Here is a 22,630-nt window from a genome sequence, read left to right as displayed (position 1 = left end):
ATCTAAACAGGAACAGCAATTTACACAGTGCATTAGCATTTGAAAGAGCAGGCCTGATTCCCAGGAGTGCAATTGTGTTTTTGAATTGGTATAAATTCAATGAAATCACCAGATTAACAGAATAGTTACTGTAATTCAACAAATTTAACATTGGATCACAGACTGCATAGTATAAAAATATTTTGAACTTCTGTATAATATTTTATCCTTAAGATGTACTGGTTCTTCTCTTACAAAGTGAATCTATTTTTTCACTGGGGAAAAGGGAAAATAGAAGTCAAATTGAATCATGCATTCCTGAATACATCAAAAAAATTTATTTTCTATTTAGCTTAGAAAATTACTATTTCAACCATTATATGGTCTTTCAGCAATGTATTAATAACACAAATACATGCATAATGCTAACTGAGAGATGCAGAATTGCCCAAAAGACCACAATTCTAACTTACTTTGCAGAACACTACTTAGGATGTCCAGGCTGGTTCTGAGCATCACAATAAGGTTTGGAGGATACTAAGGAAGCCTTAATTTGGGGTACAAAATGTTCTTATGAGACAAAACTTACTGTAAGTGGTGGGAAGATAAAGTGGGCAAGGACAACAAAGCATCTTATTCACTGTGCTTGATTGAAGTATGATGCCTCCTCAGTACACTCTTGCCCCAGTTAAATGAGACTCTGAATCCTACCACACCCACCTCCTTTCATGGCCACATATATCACATTATCACAGAATGGTTGAGGCTGGAAGGGACCTTTGGAGGTCATCTGGTCCAACCCCCCTGCTCAAGCAGGGACACTCAGAGCAGGTTGCCCAGGACCATGTATATCCAGGCAGTTTTTGAAGATCTCCAAGGAGGAAGACTCCACTACCCCTCTGGGCAGCCTGTGCCAGTGCACAATCAACCCTGAAGTAAAAAAAAATAAAATTAAAAAAAAATGCTTCCTGATGTTCAGGAGGCATCTCTTCTGTTTAAGTTTGTGTCCACCGCCTCTTGTCCAAGCACTGGGAACCACCAAAAAGAGCCTGGCCCGCTTTGCACCCTGAACAAGACCCCCCCCCGAGCCTTTTCTCCAAACTCAATAGTCACAGCTCTTGTAACCTTCCCTTATAGTTGAGAGTCTCCAGTCCCTCAATCATATTTGTGGTCTTTTGTTGGACTCTCCAATATATCCATGTCTCTCTCTTCCTAGGGAGCCCACAGCCAGATGCAGTGTATGAAGATCTGAAGATTTAAAGTTCCTAGCAGATCTACTGCAGTCAGAAGACTACAATGAACACTTCATATTCTGCTCCAGCTTTTCTACCCATCCCAGTATAACACACACAGCAAGTTGGGAAATAATCTACTACTGAAATATATAGCAAATAGGGTAAATTACCAGGCATGAAAACCCTATAATTCTTGGTTACCACCGAAAAAAGTTGGGAGGGAAAATAATGCTGTTCCCCCACTCCCAGCATTCCCACTTCATCTGTGGTTCCTATCTGACTCCAGAGTTTTCACTGTGCTGCACGTGCTCATCATGGGGGTGTTCATCACAGTGCTGAACATGAACGTTCACTCACTTAGCAAACACAAGCATTTCAATACATTTCTGTCACTCAGCTGCTTCACTGCAAAATCAGCCATTTTATCTTAAACTGCAAAGTAATGGATTATCTTCCATTTTGTGTCTCAGGCTGAGCTGTGAGAACACTACCTTCAACTCATGTAAAATCTGTATTGACAAGGTTCCATAAAGTATTCCATTATAAAAAGGAAAGGACATTATACACAGGAAATTGTGTAAAGATAATACTTACATTTGAGGGTTTAATTTGCTCTTAATCTATCCTATATTCATTTTTATGCTTATCTACTAAGTTTCTACTCTTTCTAGTATAACAGGAAACTAAGAAAAAGCAAAAACCACAGAAAAATCATTTCTGTTCTCCACAATGGAGTAAAGTGAAAGTAACTCAGTTAAATCAATACACTTATAGTACTTTACAACAAATTTTAGATTACAGTAAGGCTATTGCATATTTTAATGCTTTGCAGCTTCAAGTGTTACAAGATGGAATGAAAGCCTCCACCCCGAATATGCTTCACTTTTACTTTTAAAAAAGTTTGATTTCAACTTAATAAGACCACAGTTTTGAAAACAGAAATTCATTTGTGTCAGTATTCAGAAGACACAAAAAGTGATTTGTATGTGTAAAGCACAGCATTCTGTGTTTCAGCACTTGCAAATTGAGTGAAGTCCACAATTTCAGAAAACAATGCTAAACTAAATTTCTCAGCTCACGTGAAATTGAAATCAGTTCTTCAAAACATATATACATATCTAACTTTTTCAGGTATTTTTAAATATTTTAAACAAAACAAGAATGCAAAATCCTGAATATATTTTTACAAATCTATTTAACAAGGAAAAGAAACCCAAATTTCCTCCTCAGAGACAATTCACACAGCTTTCAAACTTGCTTTCCAGAATTTTTCAGAAGTGTCTTTTAATGTTCACACTGGACAAATTGCTGAGTAGTAACCTCCACTACATAGCAGGTGAGCTTATAATGCTGAAAAAAAAATGTACAAGCCCAGTATGAGTACTGCATTATTTAGCTCAGAGACTCAACATTGTCTCAGTTCAGAAGTTTAAAAAAAAAAGGTTGCTAAACCTGTTTTAATTCATTAGACCTCTTTTCCCACCTCATGCAACCAGTTCTGAGAACCTTTTGACTAAGTTCATACCAAATACAATCTATCCTCTTGTTCCCTTCCCATTGCTTTGTTTTCTATTTTACGTTCTCAGAAATTGCTGGTGCTGGTGGTACTGAAGTGCACCCAAAGTATCTGTGGGTTGCCCCATTGAGAGCATGAATTCAAACATTCTCATTTCCTTAGCCATTCTCTACAGATTTACATGTCAGTATAATAAAATGAACAATAATCTGTTATTCTCTGCCGAAGTCTAATGGATCCTTCACAGACAAAAGGAAGCAGGTGTGCACTACTATCTAAGGTTTTGATTTGAACAGGTGGACAAGCAGAAAACAGTTGTCAGAAGAGGTAAAGAGAGGAAGGCATACAGAAAAGAAACTGCTTGAAACCAGTCACGAGTTTAGTCATTTATAATGCCAGACAAGGCTGATAGGGGAATTACACAATTCTGATTTGTAGGACATACTGTCAAAGAACCGCATTCTTACAGGATGACCAGGGCCAGAAACAAGTCCTCTATTTTTATATCTAGGTGGATATTGAAGTATTGTTGAGACTTATATGCTAGCCTACTGTTTCCAAAAGTCCACTGTTCAAGCGGTATGTTTTTTTCAAAAGCAGTAGCCAAACATGTATTAACACATACGGAAATTAAGAAGCTGATTAAGTGTCCAATCAATCAGTCCACACTCCTATAGACATAACTTTGAGCTCTGTCTCTGGACATCTGATCATTGTTCTTTCCTTTCAAAAGCCTCATTTTCCAACAACTTTAGAAATGAACGAAAAAGCACTCTTCTGAACCATTCCAGCACTTACTGCACCAGTGAAAGCCACTAGTCACAGACATATAAAGTCACTAGGGAGAAATTCTTGTAAAGAAGTAAGATTTTGTTCTTGAAGCTACATCCCAAGCACTGACACCCAAGGGCCCCCAAAGCACTACCTTTTCTTCGCTGCAGTTGTAAAAAGTCCCACCTACATAAAGGTACATTGCAGTTTTAAATTGATGTTCCCTTCAGTCCGTCTGTGGAGGAAATAATTTCTGAAGAACTGCCCAGATAAATCCCATTGGTTCTATATGTCAAAGGGTGATGAAGTAAATTTGTTCTGTCTCTCAACAGTCTTACAATAATATCCTTGGGACAATCCGTATTCAGCCTTACCCTTACACATATACAATGCAATTAGTTCACCTTGTCTTGGTCAACTTCCAGATTATAAATGCCTATGCAGCTTCAAACCCCTGGCAGATATCTAGGCTAGCAAGGATCATTCAGAATCTCAGGGAGCTCATAATCAGCAAGAAAGAAAAGATCATTGGCAAGCCTATGCACACAGTATATGTATACATTGGAGTGTGGGTCATGAATTGTTAAAGCTTTCATTTCATAACTTTGCAAGGGTGTAAAGTGAGCATTTGTTGGCAGGGACTGAGCTAGAGGACTGCAAAGAAAGTCTCTGATTGAGAAAAGGTTTATTTTTTAAATAGCTTCTAAAATCACATTGCTGGCAGGTTTTTCTTCAAATACTAGTAACTAAAATGTGCTCCATTTTATTACAGAGGAGAGGATAATAATTTTGGGCTGTGTGAAATTTAGGTGCACATTGTAAGAAGTTGTAGCTTTCTTGATAATTTCAATGACGTACTTTACCTGTCAGATTTCTAAATAGCCCTGTTCCTCCCTTGTCTGACAGTGGTGAATTTGAAGTATTGATAGACACAGAAGGATAGAGCTTAATCTCCACTGTCCTCTTCATGCTGAAGGCTCTCTTGGGTCCACTCCCGAAAAAAGGTACTTACATTAGTATCAGCATAATACTGTTAAGGATTCCAGGTGTCACTGTGGGTATGTTAAAAAACAGTGACAGACAAAATAGCAAGGTGTTGGACGGATCAGTTTGATACATGCAAAAATTTCTTGTTCCTGCTGCTTGTTCCAGCTCCAGTTTAAACGTTGCCTGAAACTAAATTTCTACTAATTTTATAGTATGCCCTTTAATGCCAAAAACCCAAATGCCCTTTAATAGTCATCTTACTTCCTCATCTCTTACGATGCTCTTGCTTGTAAGGGAAGTATACAGCAGCATTCCATAACTGCAATAGCATTTAGGATGGTATTCAATGTATTGCTTTTAATCAGTGAAGTCCACTTCAGGTTGTGGGCATGACAATCCACAGGTCAGCTTCAACATCTGAAAGGAGAATCCCTAAATTTATACACCTGATGACAAGCTAAAACAGAATGTGGGTATGGTATGGCAGCATGAGTAAATGCCCTCATTTTTGTTCACCTACTTTGCTTGGTAGCCACAAGGTGAAACCATGACAGCAAACAATTTTGTGTAAACTGGCTATGGGTGAACTAGGGTACTAACTGGGGCAAGTGGCCTCAAACAACATCTATCATTTCAGGAGAGGTGTGCCCACCTCTCCTTTAATCAGACCTCCCCACAAACTCACATTTAGCAAAGCATGTTGACTCTGCCATCTTTTTACTTCCTTGACATAAATACAAATTGTTGAGACCTTTCTTCACCCAACCAGGTATGCTGCAAGGCCTTCCTCTTTAGCTGAGATGTGAGTAACGTAATGTGGGAAAAACTGCATCCTTAGCTCTAATTCCAAGTTACATATATATGTATACATATGTACACTTAATTATACTTGCTGGTAGGCATTATTGGCAGCCACAATATACAGAGAAACAAATAAAACTCCCAGCTAAATAAATCTGACTGAGGATATTCATTTCGAGCAAACAGCCAAGCTGTACTACTGAAGACATGTCCATCAGGTATTAAAAAAAAAAACAAAAAAAAAACAACTGTGTGGGGCTGTGCGACAAGCTATAGCGCATTAGTCCTTCAAGAAGTATCAAGTGGCATGCTAGTTGTTTGGTGGAAGAAGAGCCTCAGGACTGCAGCATATGCACTCCCCACTTGTGTGTTTGCATGGTTAAGGTAACCACTAAAGCTGTCATCTCACCTCCTTTAAAATATCACATACTACCCCCTCATTGCAGTCTTTCTGTAACTTGCAGAGGAAGTTGTCCTGCTGTTCTGTTCAGAAAAAAATGTACCCCTACACTTCCTTGCACCCTCTCCCACCCACTGGGTAGAGGGAAAGCTGACTGCTTAGCACATCAAAAAGCTATCTAATGCGTTTAAACACTGTAATTGAGGAGTGATTACTCTGAGAAATTCTGACAAGGTAGAAATCAAGTAAAGTACCCAAGCAATAACTTGAAATAAAAAGAACCTATATAGCTGCACCTATATATCTAACACCTACAGCTAACAAATCCTGATCTATTTAGCAAATGTGAACATAAACTATGAAAAATACATATGAGAAGAGAACAATATATACCCTGTTTAGGTAGTTATTGAATGCTTACATGCAAACAGTTTCAAGAAGATTCGAGACTGAAATTTCCCTGCTCCCTGTTTTCCTCCTTAAAAATAAATCACTGTGTCTGAACATTGGAACTGTGGCCTATTGTGAGCTGAGCTGAAATTATGTAGTGGATTCAGCGTATAGTGGAAAAGCAGAAAGCTGCTGCTATCTTTGTGAGCTAGTTGAAAAGTGAAAACAGATTAGAAAAATAAATTCTTCAATAGGCAGCAACATTGCTTTCACACCAGATTTGATGAGTAAGTCCTCCCAGCAGCACTAACACCAGATACGCACATTGCATGGATTAGCAAGTTTTAGTCCAGGCAGAAGAAAAAACATTTTTTTTTTCCCTTCCAGTAACTGCTGCAGGTATATTATCTAATGAAAACACAACAAGATTTCTCTAAGGAACGTGAAATTCGTTTGGTGTTTCTATCAAACAATTATATGTTGTTCATCCACTATCTGAGAAGCACTGAGGCATATCCAGACCTGATTACATTAAGTCTTAGCTCTGGATCAGACTACCCCACTAGGGTGTGGCAAGCGGTTTCTCATCCCTGCCATACCAGATCCTTGATGCAGGCATACACAAAAGAAGGGTTTCTAATAACAGTACAGCCACATTTGCTTAAATCTTGATCATCCTAAATCAAAATGCCTTTGATCATTAATAGAGCCTTTCAGACTGTTTCAAACTAAAGGATAAATTTTCAAAGACATGTAACAGGGATTTGCTGACTGTTTTCTATTAACACCAGTGGGAGGTAAACAGCTCAATCCCCATATACTGCTCTGAAATGTACCCTTTCAAATGCTGTATTTTCAAAAGGCATCAGACTTTTCAACGACTAGGAAGCTTCTAAGAACAACACTATAATTTCCACTGATGCTATCTGTCCGCTAATGCTACTTCCAGAAAAACGTTAGGGCTTCATAAAACAGAACAGCTCAAAGACATTTTTACAGAAAAGGAATAGGGGATGCTCCTAGGGGTTGTGTCCCTGGAGCATATATTAATGAAGTATATATTCTTATGTGTATGCCAGACTCTCCCCTTCTGCCTACAGCACAGGACACAAGTGAAAACTGGTCTTGAAACACACAGCACTTCTGCATGCCAGTGCTCCCTGGAGGCTCTAACTTCTAGAGATAATTAGCAGGAGGTACACCAAAAAATAAGCTCAGCACAAAGAACCCTCAGAGGAGCATGAAGGTTAAAAGGATTAGAGTCATGTTGTGACACAAACATCATGCAGTGTCTGATGAACAGAACAAAGGTTACAATCCAATCTATTCATTCTAAATATGGAGGGAAACAGAATGTTTCCTCAATTGTCAGCAAATTCTGTTCATATCCACTAACTAAGTGCACAGTGTGGTCCTTAAGAGTTCTGAAAAATATGGTAGTTTATGTAAGTGCGTAAGAGAAATCAAAATCTCGACTGCTTTTTGGAAACGCAGTAAATTACACATTCTCCTCCCCAATGATTTTTATCATTAATAATGTAATCTCACAAACTAAACACCAGAAGGTGTAAACAAGTTGTTATAACAGATTCATGAGAGCTATTCTTCCCATTACCTTAGGATTTTTCTATTCAATAAGGAATTTTTACAAGTTATCTCTGAGAGACAGATAAGGATACATGGAACTCCCTCTCTCATATCCTTTATTAAATACATATTTCCTATTTAATTAAAAGGCTTTGTAAGATTACTTCTGATACATTTGGTCAAATGGCAAAGACTAATTAGAACAACCGCTGTTTCAAAGCCCATTAGAAAATAATCAATCTCAGCAGCAAAAGTAACAAACATGAACCAAATATTAAGACATTACCTCTTCAAGGTCATAGTTCAAGATGTTCCAACTCTCTAATTTTCAGAAACAGAAATAAAAAGTGAAACCACCTAACACCAACCCACCACCACCCCCTCAAAAAAAAAAAGGGGGGGGGGGGGGAACAGTTATCTGAGAAAGTACTTACCACGATGTCTTCAGGAAAAGTATCTCGACTGAAAGAGCCATCATCAAACATAACTTCATAGAAAAGCTGAGATGTCACTCCTATGACTCTGCAACTATAGTATCGTGTATTTCTGTGTTTCGTTATGACTGTCTGCCCAACTGTAATGGCCTTCTCACATGCTTTAGTTCTCTTGAAAAAATGAAAAAATTGAAAGAAAAAATTTAAAATATCAGCTGACTCATTAGAATTGTATCTATGTTAAAGCAGAATTGATAACAATTCACTGCTCTGTAGAAAATCTTCAAACACAAAATTGTTCCTCACAATCATGATCACATGAATTTGTTTTACACTGGAAGTTTTTGCATTTTATGAGAAAAAAAACAGCATCTCAAGAATAAGAAATTACAGCACTCAAAAGTATTTTTGCATTTGATGCCTTCAAACCATTTGACAGTGGAGCAAGAACCCTTAAGCAATTAACAATATATGTAATTTTTTTTGTAGTGTTTGAAGAGAGAACATGGTGAACTTAGACGATGGTCTTGTACTGTTTTAAACGGTGGGGTTTTCAAGTATTGTATTTTGATATGGTTTTTCATAATTTGTATTTTGCTGTCTGGGATGACAATTTAATGCATACCTGGTTCTTGTCAGAGCTGTCTACAGCAGTCTATCTGAGTAAGTTCTTAACTAAGGCTGTGCTGAACATTTGCTTTAAGACTTCAGACAGCATTGATTCATTCTTCATCACTTACTTATCTAGTATATTAGTAGCAATATTTTTTTTTTCACTTTGCATTCCATACTGCTAGTTATGTCAATGATAAGTGTAGCAGGGTTGTTAAACTATGCAAAAATTCTACATCAATAACTGCTTAACAGTTTCTATGAAAAAAAAAAGAAAAAAGAATATAATTTTCTAAGTCAGCAAATGCTCAGAAGCTCACATGATGCTGACAGCTGTTACACATCAACTCCCAACTAATGTATACCCATGAACTTCCCACTTCAAAAGCAACCTTCTTCACCAGGAAAAATAAAATCAAGAGCTTCTTATCCTAATAAGACTTTACCAGATAATTTTTGACTTTAGTCTATTCACTTATTTGAAAAACAAAACAAAACAACAACAAAAACAAACAGAACTGGAGAGTATTAACTGAATTACTCTCATGAGATAACAGAAAGCAGAAGTTTGAGATCATACTACAAAAGTCCAAGGAGAAATACCCCTATTACAAGGTTTAAATGTTTCTGAAGTCTGAAAATGGAACTCTTCTGAGAAGGTGAATAAGCATAACATAATATTTTAAGAGACAATACAGTCATTTAATGATAAAATTTGCAGAGAAGAAATGCCATAGATCATTAGACCAAATAAGGGTGAAACAGAAATGCACCCTAGTTCAAGGAGAAGATTATTTTTAGTATGTTGTCTTGGTAGGATTCTTTATTTATTTTCCAGAAAAAATATTGACAAGCACACTCTACAATTGATTGCATGTCCCAGAGAACATTTCCTGTCAGAAAATCCTAAGAATTTATTGATGTTAAGAATGTCATTTTTGATCAGAAAGGACAGCTGTTATGTAATGGAGTCTATCGGATTAAAGAAACAGCTGTGGTAGTCACCAGATTATTGAGAAAGCTGTAGTTTAAATAGCATGATTTTTTTTAGCAGTACCTAAGCTAAGGATGAACTAAGATAGCAGCAGAAATACAGCAGAAAACAACCAGATACAATGGAAAAAAGGTTAAGCTCTCCTTCTGCATGTGAACTTCAAAAAGATAAGAGGGAAAATGACTTTCTCCTGCATGTTCTGTATGTCAGGGCACAAAAATCTTGTTAAATAATATACATAAACTATATGTATATAAAATCATAATAAATAGCTACCCTGAAATAGGCATCTAATGAATATCTAAATATCTAGAAATGTCATCTGACTAAAGTTTTTAATGGAAGATCTTTAAAATTTCTTTCTAAATATAAAAAAGATTTGTTTGATAAAGAAAGATAACTCTAATTTCATCATTTTAAGTTTGTTCATCTGAACTGCAATTTGGGCATCAAAATGATGCATGATGTTTCAAAAAATATGCTAATTCATGATTTTTTAATAATATTTTCTTCCTATGTCATGTTTTTAGACTTTTGAAAATATTAAGAGGCTGGCAGTAGTTAGCAGACAATGTCAAGCAATGAACACTGCATTCTCATAATTCAATGGAAAAAGGATCTCCAGTTTCCACTTGACAGAATCCCTTCATTCACTGTATACTACAAAGGTATAAACTGGCCAGTAATACCATAAAATCATTTAAAGCAGCTCAAAAACATATAACAGTTGATTTTTTGTAATTCCTACCCCAACTGCCCTTTCTAAAGACTTTCTAAATGCAAGTAACTGGGCCTGCCTAGATACCTCTGATCACACTTTTGAAATAAAATATCACCCACAGGTACGTTTGCTTCCAGCTGACTTTCTCTGACCGTAAGTGCTGTTTTTGCTAATCATTATGGATTCTTAGGTGTTTTTTTTCCCATTAGTATTGTTGTATATAACTTCTTTTTCTCATTTTCTTGTGAATAAGGTAGTTTTAATCAAAACAAATCCATCTGGTGCACCCACTCTCAATTGTAGTTCTGGCAATTTGATGAGAAAAAGATGTGAGTGTTATATTTCATGCCCAGAAATGAACACGGTCAAAGAGGAAAAATCAAAAAAAACCCATGACCTACTGTCTGTAGGTAGCTAATCACAGAGCCTTACTTGCATACTACACTACAGTTCACACAAACAAAATAATAGAGTGCAGCAGGAATATTTAAAACCATTCTGCATAAAACAACTTTTCTGCTAGCAAACATTTATTATTTCTGAAGCTGTATCGTCAACATATAGAAGAGACATGCTTAGTTTTGAGTCTATGGACTCAAACCAAACTCATTTTCATAAAAAATACATGAACAACAACAATATATGAATAACAACCATGCAAAGTGTACTGGTGTCACACGTTTACTTTTTTTGGAAAGCAAAAATCATTAAAATGCATAACATTTCTGGAGAAGGGACACAAAATTTGTTTGCCTTTTTATTAACTACCAGCAGACTGAATTTCAGGACTGGCTGATTGCTCTAGTTGTGAGGTATTATATTTTATCATATCACAATAGATAGAAAATCTTACTCTGCAGTAGTCTTGTCATTAAGACCAAGGATTCACTGACAGACTCTTGAAAGAAAGGCATACATAATATAGATATTACCTGTGTTTCTTTCACTTTTAATGGACAAAGGAGATAAAATACACGTTCAAATAAACAGTTTGCAACTTGAGAATTCTTGACTTGACTAACTTATCAAGTTATTTCCTTAATAAGACTGCATGAAGTTCTTCTAGTTTGCTAGGAAGCGAAACACACTTTGAAAAGCCCAAGATAAATGGCAAGAGTTCTCCCTTAACTGAGACAGTAACAAATTGTTGGGATAAAAGATATTAAAATCTACAAGATAGTTAAAACAAATTCTTCATGTGTCTCATCTAAAATTAAAGGTTTCCTCAGCATAGGCTAGAAAAAAAAAGGAATAGTAATAATATGATTATTTCTGACATAACAGTGTTGCTTTGCCAGACGACAGAACGATTGTAATTGGTTATTCATAAAACATTGTTTGGCTGTGGTACAAAGAACTTACATATACACCATGTCCTTTATCTCCCAGTATCTGTGAGTATTTGAAAGATACTGTGATCTGGGTATTTGTTATACATTTCAAGTTAACAAAACAGAGAACTCAGAGACTTGTTCTGCTGTCAAAACAAAACATTCAAGAATAACTCTAATGCAAAAATACATTAGGCATATCAAGTCATATTTCCCCCAGGTAACAGCATAAGAAAAAAACTTCAAGATGTAATAGTTTGTTATGTATGGATATATGATAGATAGAGATATTATTCATGGTGTGGACCCTTTCTTCCATTTTCTCCAGAAACATATTTTAATTCTGTAATTCTGTTTGCTAACAAATCATTAAACAAATTCCTTACCACATTTTGGTTGATCTTGTGCCTGAAACACGTAATGTAGACAACATACGGCCAGTCATCAGGTTCCATCAGCACTCCTGCAGCATGGGCACAGGTTACATGGAAGGAGGCTGGACAGCGTCCATATGAACACTGAATGCAGGCACCAGAGATTTTCTTAACTCTCTGTCTGCAGAAAATACATTTCTGTAGAAGAAAAAAAGGAAAAAAAAAAAAAAAACATTTTTTACCATACTACCACAATTCCACTGACATCTGCATGTATCTCCAGGACTGAAAAGTTATTTGTGCTTCACTGTTCACATTTTATACCTCATACCACGTGTCACAAAAGAATAAACATTTATGAACTGCAAGGTAATTTTGTAATATGGCAATTAATAGACAGCATTTTTATTTGTTTCTTTTTATGTAAATGTAAGGACAACCTGTTTTGATGCTAAGCTAAGAAAACTGATATATAGATAGCTATATAGAAGCTTAATTTCAAATTCCATACACTAATCTGAAAATTAACCTGCTCCTCCTACAGTAGGTAAATTTAAAAACCTACATATAAGTCTGCACAAAGTAACAGCAAGACTCAGAAATAGAGTATTCCCACAAAAATGCAGGGCTAGATATGACTTCCAGACATCATTTAACCCAGCCCCCTACTTTGAAGTTGGACCAAGTCTGTACCTACACAGACTTTGGGAGATGGGTAATCCAACATATTCATGCAAAGGTTTCCGCAACATCTTCAGATAACCTGTTACAGTGGTTACTTCTCCTCAAAGTTAGAAATGTTTTATCTCATGCCTTTGCATATTTCCACAGATGAAGGCTGTTCCTACATCCGTTTTCACTTTTTCCAGTCTGTTTTTTATTGATTGTGTATTTCATATAAAGGTAATAGAGTAGGCCATATTTCTCCACTTCACTTATAAAAACATTATGTCAAAAGCCTTACCAGTGCCAAGATATTCCACATTTATTCCTTCTCCCAAAATGGAGACTACATCAAAATACAGTAACTATTCCGTGTTCCTGTGATTCAGATTTCTTAATGGCTCTGCTTCAAGGCTTTTGTAAGTACAGGGCTTATATGAAACAAATGAAGAGCCCTAAGCAGAGCCATAAACTAGGTCTTGGAAATAAGCCCACCATACTATTAAAAAAAAAAAAAAAAAAAAAACTGTGTTGTATCACATACAGGACTTAATTTTTGATAATTACCACCACAGACTACAAAACAATGTTAGCAATTGTTATTGAAGATCATAAAATTATCTCATCTATTATAGAGTATAGCCATAGGATTTTACTTGATACAGAAACAGTGAATTCAGTAAGTTAAATACATGCTGTGGGAGCAGAGATTCCTTCCATTTGTTCTAATTTTTTTAGTCACTGATTTTGTCTGCCTGCTCTGGGAACAGGAGTAAGAATAATTTTGATTTATTTCTTACTGTATAATTAATAATTCAATGTATTTCACATTAACTCACATCAAATTCTTCTTTCCAGGCTACCAGAAATTTTGTTTTATTGATTATCAATTTCTATATTCTGAAGGAAATCTGCAGAAATTTTATTGTAGAAGTCAGAACTTATATATTTCAATGGCTTCTGGCAATCAGTTTGTGAGTGATATAATGATTTCTTCAAGTGCTAGCCCTGCCAAGTTCATCAGTCATTCAGGGTTCTAGTTCACGCATCACTTTGAACAGAAAAAAGCTCTTCAAATTCTGCCTTTGTATCCAACCCCTGAATGCCAACAGACTGAATGGCTTTGCACAAACATGTAGATGTAGAGCTCAGTGACATGGCTTAATGGTGGACTTGGCAGTGTTAGGTTAAAGTTTGGACTTGATGATCTTGGAGTTCTTTTCCAACCTAAATGATTCCATGATTACAAGATTCTATGATAAAAGTAGCATCTGACATCTGGAACTTAGTTATATTTTTTGCCTTCATTCACGAAAGGGGCCAGAACCTAGCTCAGTCTGCTGTAGCAGCATTATGCCTGAAAGACTAGTATGAGGTAAAGATGATTTCACCCAATAAATGTTCCAGAGGCTTATCTGATAATGCTGGTATCAATCACATTGTGTGTTTGTATTCACATGCATGAAACCATATTTAGATAAATAAAGTAACTGTTTCTTGATGGATATTAGGGATATTTTTGTAAATACATATTCAGTACACAGTTAATTGGGAATTCCAGAAATGAAACAGAACCACAATCTATTATATTTAATGTCTAGACACTGAGATCATGCAAATATATGGCTCAGTTTGAATGAGTTTTCACACACATTCACAAGTTAGCTTGACCAAAATAAGAAGAAAAGACTGAGTATGAAACACACACGAGCACTAAAAATTCTAAATTTTACTTAGTGTTGTCCACAGAAATGGCTACACATTCTGACTGAAAAACTCAAAAAAAAATTGCAGTTCAAACAGAATTCAGAGAACGGGGAAAAGGTAAATAAAACAGGAAAGTGTAGGTAAACTATCAGTAACTTAGGGAAGTATGTTACAGATGGAAATGATGGTCTCCTTAAATTACTGGCTGCATGTGTGCAAGGCAGCAAGTATACTAATGTTACAACAAGCTTCTATGTTTGTTCTGTGTACTACTACAGTATCATGAAAAGTTCAGAGGTACAGAAATTAAAATATTACATTACAAGGGTAATGCTTCAGAAAAAGATGGAATTACAAATACATACATATATGTACAATTGTTCTTGCAGTTTAATATTTTACGATTTGATATCTATGAGAAGTGCAGAAGCTGAGGAAAATAAAAGGAAGAGGACAGTCAGAGAAAACTGCTTAAGGCAAGCTGGAAGTGCAGCTGGTAAAACTGAAGAGCTACCAGATTTAATGAAATGGCCAAATCCACAGAAATTGGAACAAAACTTCATCCCTCTCAATAACAGAGTCCAAGTTTTCTGCTCTCCAGCCCAGGTTAACTTAACAAGAAATCATCAGACAAACTGACATAATATTGTAGGAAAAATTATTTCCCACATTACTTTTCAGAGTTACAATTTGAAAATACTGAAGAAAAAAAAAAAAAAAAGGAAAATACAATAAACTGTTAAATTACCATTGGCTTTATTCTGTTTTCTGTCATGCTGGTGTAAAACTACAGTACTTCGATTAACTTTTTATATAAAAGGAATACTGCTTGGCATAAGTAATTACATGAATGCAGACTTCAAGCCACACAATAAGTGAAAATGCTTTCTGTGTTTCAACAATGAAATTAATCCATCTCAATGCCAAATACATGGAAGGTAGTTGTTACATCAGTTAACTCCAAACACATATTCGTCTTCTGTGGTATGCTCTTATTTTTCCCTCAGGTATCAAAAAGATTAGGATCACAGATATGAACAGGGAAGTTACTGTACATCCAGAACAACAACAACAACAAATCCTATTTCTTCTTACATTTATGAAATACCAGAAAAATTCTGAATAACAGTCCTCTTTCAGGAAGTACAAAAATAATTAAGTTTGATAAATAATGAAACATTTCTTATTACTTCTAAGATGCTCTGTCCTTTGTACAACACTGAATGTTATGATGCAGATATATGTTAGCTTTACAATGAGTCTCAATCCTAGACATAAATTTCAAAAAGTATACATATGTACAGATAAAAGGCATTTATACAACATTTATGAAGTAAATTCACAACTTCTACAACTGTATCAGACATTTTCCCATTCAGATATACAAGAAAAAGCTCCTTCAAGTCAAACAGCTAATCTAACATATTTGATTAATTAAAACTAAACTATAAAAATCTGCTTTGCATAGATTTTAGGAACCTTAGCTGAGCTACATATCAAACTGCATATTTTAGCTGTTAGTAGTAAATTGAACTGTGCTATGTCTGACCCATATCAGCAAGTCTTTCCCTCCATAACTTCTAACTAGGAATGTATGTCTTATACTCTCGTTTGGGACTTTACTGAATATGAATTCAAATGCATTTTACCACCTTCTCCCATTTTTACATATATATATATTATATATATATATATATGCATATATATATATGCATATATATATATGTATATTCTTACATATATATATATGGTCATTCATGACAAAAACAAATAATTTGTTTTGTTCTCTTTAAAAATATAAAAAAGAAAAATGAAATAAAGAAAAGATAATAATAATAAAGTGGCAAAGGGAGAAGATATCAAAATTCTGAGAGAAGAATGGGAATCACCAGTTGCAAAGATGAAGAGACATTGGGGGAAGAGGCTCAGAATCAATCTGAATCAGAGATCCAGATGTAAAATGAATTGGGGAATAAATAAAATTGTTTATATAACTGGAGATTAAGAATATAGGACAGAACAATGCACTGAAATTTTCTAGATGGTGAAATGACCTATTTTACCCCCAAAATGAAAAAATATTCTGTCACAAATGGATTTCATAATCATGGAATAGCTCTTTAATATTAATAAGTCACAATTATATAAAAAGCATGGATTTTAAAGAACTCCGAGAAAACTGAATGGCAGCATTTTGCAAAAGACAGACCACTGATAGCTTTCATAATAATTTTTATGCATTTTTATATAAATAATTTGACACTGCTTCCCTCAAATAGAGTAATATTTACAAAATCAAATTCCAGTCCCTAATAGGAACATGCATTAAATACTGTAAAACTGCTTTCTGAAGCAAGGATTTATGAATGCAAGTACAAGCTGATGGTTGCAGCAGAAAGTCAGGGCTAGATTTTAGAAAACAATCTGGAGTATTGATTTCTCCCAAAAGTATTTCTATACCTTGGCAGGAAGAATGATTTATATGAAAAAGCTCACAGTAGTAAAGCATTAAACTCTACGAAGAGAAGCAATTTTGAGAGAGCCTCTGAAATTATTAAAATTAAATTTCTTAATATTATTAAAAATCAACCCATAAGATCTTCTTTTCTACTGCTGCAGGTGGTTATTAACCACTAGTCAGTAACTGAATTGCATAGTCTCATTCTCTCATATAGCTGGCAATTTTGGCCTTTTAGGTATTATTGGAAACAAAGACTAAGAAAGAAACACCACTGTAAAGTTTAAGAACTTGGTGAAAAATCATAGGTGATTTTTTTTTTCTTTCTGTGAGATCTTCTTTAGCATTTTGTAATGAATCTGCTTTGCTTCAGAATTTATATCACCATCCAAGCAACATTGCTGTTGTGCATGATCACATTCAACATTTGAAATGTTGTTCCTACTGTAACCAAAGTAAAGTACCCACAGGTTTTAACAGATTTCACCGAGATTTCACCGAGAATACTGAGAGAAGTATTGTATCACCAGCTTGTCAACTGTTGCAACTTGAGATACACAGTGTAAAATGCACTGAGAAACCAATTTTTTCTTTCTCCAGTCCAAAAGCATAATATGGGTTGGAGCCAAGCAAAGACTCCAGTCTAGTCTTAACTGCAAGGGTTGGCTAGGAGGTACTAGCATCAAGATTTGTTAACGAGGCACAATGCAATAAGAAGATACATAGTATGAAGACATTTGACACATTATCTGCAGATCAGTGAGCACATGTTTTCTGCACAACCATCTTTCAGAATACAAAGTCAGCACTTAATTTTGGCAGATAGTGTGTTTCTATGGAAACAAGCTCATTACTTTTTTCTTTTTATGTTTCCCTTTATTCCTGATTAATCTAAACCATGCTGAATACTTCAGCTACGAAACTGACAAAGCTTAGAATCAAAAAGAGTTCCTTAGATCATCATCTATTCCACTTCCTCGTTCAACAGTTTTAGACAATTACATTACAATTAACCAAGAACATTGTTAGATAAAGTATCAAGAGACTATTTTGCATCCCTCTGGTATTTCAAACTTAACAACCAGTACCTTATGGGGGAAAAAAAAACCACAAACAACGATTGAAGAAAGTGATTTGCAATTTCCTACTACTCAGCAAGTCTTCCCATAGCATGAAGGCACAGCAAATTAAGGATAATAGACATTATCTAAACATAGGTGACATTCTGTTAATCATACTTTCCAGCAGAGAAGTAAACATCACACTCATGCATCAGCATCAGTAAGAAACAATTATTTTCTAATACCTTTGAAATAATGTAGGTTTTAGGTCCACTCTGAATAAGTGAACTTGCAAGTCATGGCTTTGAAATTACCTTACTTAATTTTGATTGAAACATGAAAAGATCTTGACATTACGCCAAATATACATATTGCTTTAATATAAAGTTTTAAGAGCTGATAAAATATCACGTTTTGACAGAAGTATGAATACAGTATAAATCTACTGTTTTGATGAAATTGCTAAAGTACCAATAGCATCATACTTTGTAGTAATAGGAAAGACAAGCATACAGTGTAGAATTAAAAAAAAAAAAAAAGTACACTGTTTGATTGTAATGGAAAATTCCTTGCACTGCAAGTTAAAAGATAAAGAAAAGCAATCAAAGAAAACAAAACACTTTGTGAAGAAGTTTCTGCTTTAAGAAGTACCTGATAAGGTTTATGTTCCTGCGACACCCTAAGTAATCCCCTTAACAGGTTAAAGGTGAGTCTTATGAGGCAAAAAGGAAGAAATAAAAGACCTTGTTAGAGCTCCAACTGTTGTCTGCACAGCACTGCCCACCACCTATGACTAGGCCATATCTAGGGAAGTAAGCTTTGTATTTATTTCCAGTATTCTACTTCAGCAGTAAGATCTCTGCAAGAAGGTTTCTTATCTCCTCATGCTGAACAGACCATTTCTTCAGCCTCTCCACAAACCTCTCCTGTGCTACAGCCCTTGCTATCTCAGTGCTCTTTCATTGGGCTTGCTCCATTATGCAATATCATTCCTGTAATAGGGAGACTAGATGCATCTTACAAGGTGCATTTTACAAGCACCAAATAAGAGTGAAAAGCAGACCAGTCACCTGGGCCTGCTGGCCTGTCTTACAAATGAAGCCCAGGATGCATTTGGCCTTCTTTGCTGCAACAGTGTTTTTGTTCAACTCTTTGTCCACCATGATCCCCAGGTCTTCTTCTGCAAAGCCAATTCCATCTTACCTCATGCAGGATCATTAGAGTTAAGATAAATTCTAGTGACAGATTCTGTGTTAAATAGGTTTCAAAAGAGACAGAGCATAACTACACAAAGTAAAGAGTTATAGAAGGCATACAGAACTTGCTACCTCAGAACGTAAACAATGAGTAAATTACTCTAAGAGATTGCACAGCTATTTCAGGCTCCACCTCTTCGTGAGATGTCATTTAATGCAAAGCACAGCTCTGAAAAGCAGTATCATTATTTATACTCAGCGCAGAGAAGATCACTGTTTCTGCATGGCTTGTTTCATAATATTTCATACGAATACATACAGGCACACACAAAGAATTTAACATTTTAATAAGAGAGCAGATAAAATTAGAACACTGAGATGTGGCATTGAAAGGATTATATTCTTAGCAATATCCTGCAAGCAATTTACTGAAATGAAAAAATGAAAAGAAAGTTGTTATCAAAATAAAGGTATTGCCATCTCTTATATAATAAACTCTCCAACCTTCTGAGAATAGCTTGTCTGTAAGACAATACCAATAAACAAAAAGATATTCTCTCCCCTCCCCCAGACACGACAAAATACACTAAAGAGACAATCCTACAGCATTTAAGACGTATGCTCAAATGTTCAGAAACAAAAATCTTGTCAAGCTCAAACAGAAACCTCTGATGACAATACAAGTACACATATCAAAATTTAATCTACCTACTAGCATGACAGTAACGTGCTGCTTTGTGTCTTAAAAGATTAGAAAACGAGAATGGACTTCACAATAAGTACTCTGGGCAAGAAGGGGTCATGGCCAATTATGTAGGTGAATGCACTGTGCCTCTGGGAAGGAAAATATTGTGCTTGTGAAGCACACTGAATGAGGACACAGCTGCTTGTCAAGTTATTTTCTGTTGAAGAGAAACTGTTGTGGACAGAATACACTATTAGACAAGAGGGATAAGTAAGGCAGTTAAGTGAGGTTATGCCACTGGCTAGGAACCACCTGGCACCCCTACAGTAACTTGAGCAAGTGAGCCATGCTATGTCCAGGTATTAAAAGTAACATACAAACACTGAGTAAGACAAAGCTGGGGAAAAAGGATTATTCCAGGGTGGAGGAACTTGGGTCTTTGGAGCTATTGTGTTTTTGTTTTTTAATTTCAGGAAGGGGTCAGGGCACACAGAATTTAAACACATTCAGCATCAACTCACAGAAATATATATTTTTTTTCAGTTCTGAAGGTCTTGGGGGACTTCTTAGATTACAAATAAAAGATTATTCGTGAAGCCTTCAGCCAAAAGCCAAAATCTATTTCTCAGCAAAACTGATGTTAACACTATACCTCACCAGAAAATAGTGTCATTCGAACAGCCAGAAGTGATAAGGCAGTGCAGAAAAGTTATGACATTCTTTAAAGACATACTAAAGTGTATTAAGTATAAGAAGTTTACAAAATTCCACAATATAAAATGAATCAGCTTGTAGTACCTCAGAAACAGTAAATTCTTTCTAAACATTTCCCTCTCTTCTAATTCATGTATTAACATCACTGAGTAAATATTTAGAATAATCTGACCATAATGCAGAACATGGTAAGCAGCATCTTACAGTTTTTAGTCATTACAAAAATCTGCCAAACAATTACTCTCTTAAAATTAAACATATTAACCATTAATATACTTAATGGTTGGTATGGTTCTTGGCAAAAATACATAAGCAAAAATTGAAATTGGAGCATGTTTAAAACACATTGTTTTTTCCCCATGTTTTATTTCCTCCTGTTGCTTTTCTACAAGAGAGAAAAACAATAAAAGACAAAGATGATGTTTTTATCTTGGTCAGGTAGACAAATGACCTTCTGCTTCAAAAAAAGCTCATCAACTATCATCTTTCTTGCATAAACCCAAAAGTATGTGGATGTCAGCACAGTTAAAAAGAATCCCAAGTTTGCCATGGAAACAACATTCTTATTTCAAAATAATACAACTCCTTGATGTGGACTATTGGCATGAAAGCTCCCAATCCAAGTTCATTGACAGCTTGTGGAGTGGACAGATGAGGCATGGAAAATATTTTAAATTAGTTCATTTATCTTTCTGAGATGTGGGAAGAGAATGAGAATTTTTCATGTTTACAGAAAAAAAGCAGAGAAATAGAGAAAGGAAAGGGGGAAAAGGTGGGAGGGGAAGGCACGTTAAAAACAAAAAGTGTGGAAAGGAAAGAAAAGAGAGAAAGGATAAGTAGAAAAAGGCAGGAAGGAACAGAGAGGAAAGAAGATAATGGAGGAAAAGGGAAAGGGATGGGGAAAGGCAGAACATATCACAGTTTTGAATATAAACTGAATCAGTTAAGCTAAATTTCGCACCCCTTTTTCATGTAAGCTCTTAAGAAAAAGGTTAATGTTAGCTAAACTAACAAATGTTTTTGACTGTTTTTATCTTCACAGTTTTCAGAAGATATACTTTTTTTTTTTTTTACTGCATTAAACGAATGCAGATTGTAGGTACTCAGATTATAGGTATTTTTCACATGTGAAGCACAATTTTGATCACGCATCTAAGAAATTATGCCATACCCATCCAAGATGAAGAACACAACAGATCATATATCCCATTAATGCAGAATGTCCTATTTGCTATGGATGTTATTGTAGCCCAAGACAAAACAAGGGAAATGGCCTGAGGACAGATTGATGTACTACTGAGTACAGATTAATGTAATACAAGTCAGAAGATTCATTTTGTTCTTGAATTTCTCTTAGCTCCTAAGAATATGATTTTGACAAACTGAAATAGGAAGAGGTTTCCTCCACTTTCAAAATAACCTTCTTTGAATTTAGATCACTCTATAGCTATGTTTACAAAGACCATTTAGTACTGTCCAAATATCACGTGGACCTAAAATGTACAGGTCAAATTTGCAACAGAAGGTCACACTGGAAACTTTACACAAATTATGGCATGTACAGAAATTTACACAAGAACATGGGCTGGAATAGATAGCTTTTACATAGGAATAATGAGCAAGTATTACAAAGGTCTGATTGCTGATTCTACAGTATTGGCTCTAATTAACAGTTGATCTTCACCAAAAGGATGAGGAGCAAACTACCACCTCTGGATAAATACGGTTATGTTTTGTGCAGCTATTTTCTGTATTCAACATAAATTTTGCTTGATATGGAAATATAAGTATTTAATTTTTATTTTTTTTATTTATACAGTATGTCTTTCTCTGCCTAGTTTTTTAGACACAGTGATTAGGGGTTGAGGTTACACTTTCCCTCACATCTTTATCTTTTGACATATTTCATTTTCACTCTGGGAAACATTTCACATCCTTGATGGACATTTAATTAATCTGTTTAATGTTAGTATTTAGCAAGGACTCCTACCAAACGTCAAGATGTATTCCATTG

General features: G+C 35.4%; 1 protein-coding gene across 5 annotated transcripts in view; it reads right to left on the bottom strand.

Moving 5' to 3' along the window:
• Nucleotides 1-22,630, bottom strand: part of KDM4C (lysine demethylase 4C) — a 284,447-nt gene that overhangs the window by 17,417 nt on the left and 244,400 nt on the right. For all 5 annotated transcript variants that reach the window (XM_080574404.1, XM_080574401.1, XM_080574405.1 and 2 more), the window contains 2 exons: nt 12,145-12,330; nt 8,101-8,271 (listed from right to left, as the gene is read on the bottom strand). In XM_080574404.1, the coding sequence (XP_080430530.1) occupies nt 8,101-8,271; nt 12,145-12,330 (357 nt within the window). The remainder of the gene's footprint in view (nt 1-8,100; nt 8,272-12,144; nt 12,331-22,630) is intronic.

The sequence above is a fragment of the Anser brachyrhynchus genome (assembly GCF_964034855.1).
Source record: "Anser brachyrhynchus genome assembly, chromosome: Z".
Classification (NCBI taxonomy): domain Eukaryota; kingdom Metazoa; phylum Chordata; class Aves; order Anseriformes; family Anatidae; genus Anser; species Anser brachyrhynchus.
Note: the sequence above shows the minus strand (reverse complement) of the source record. Positions and strands in the feature narration are given on the sequence as shown.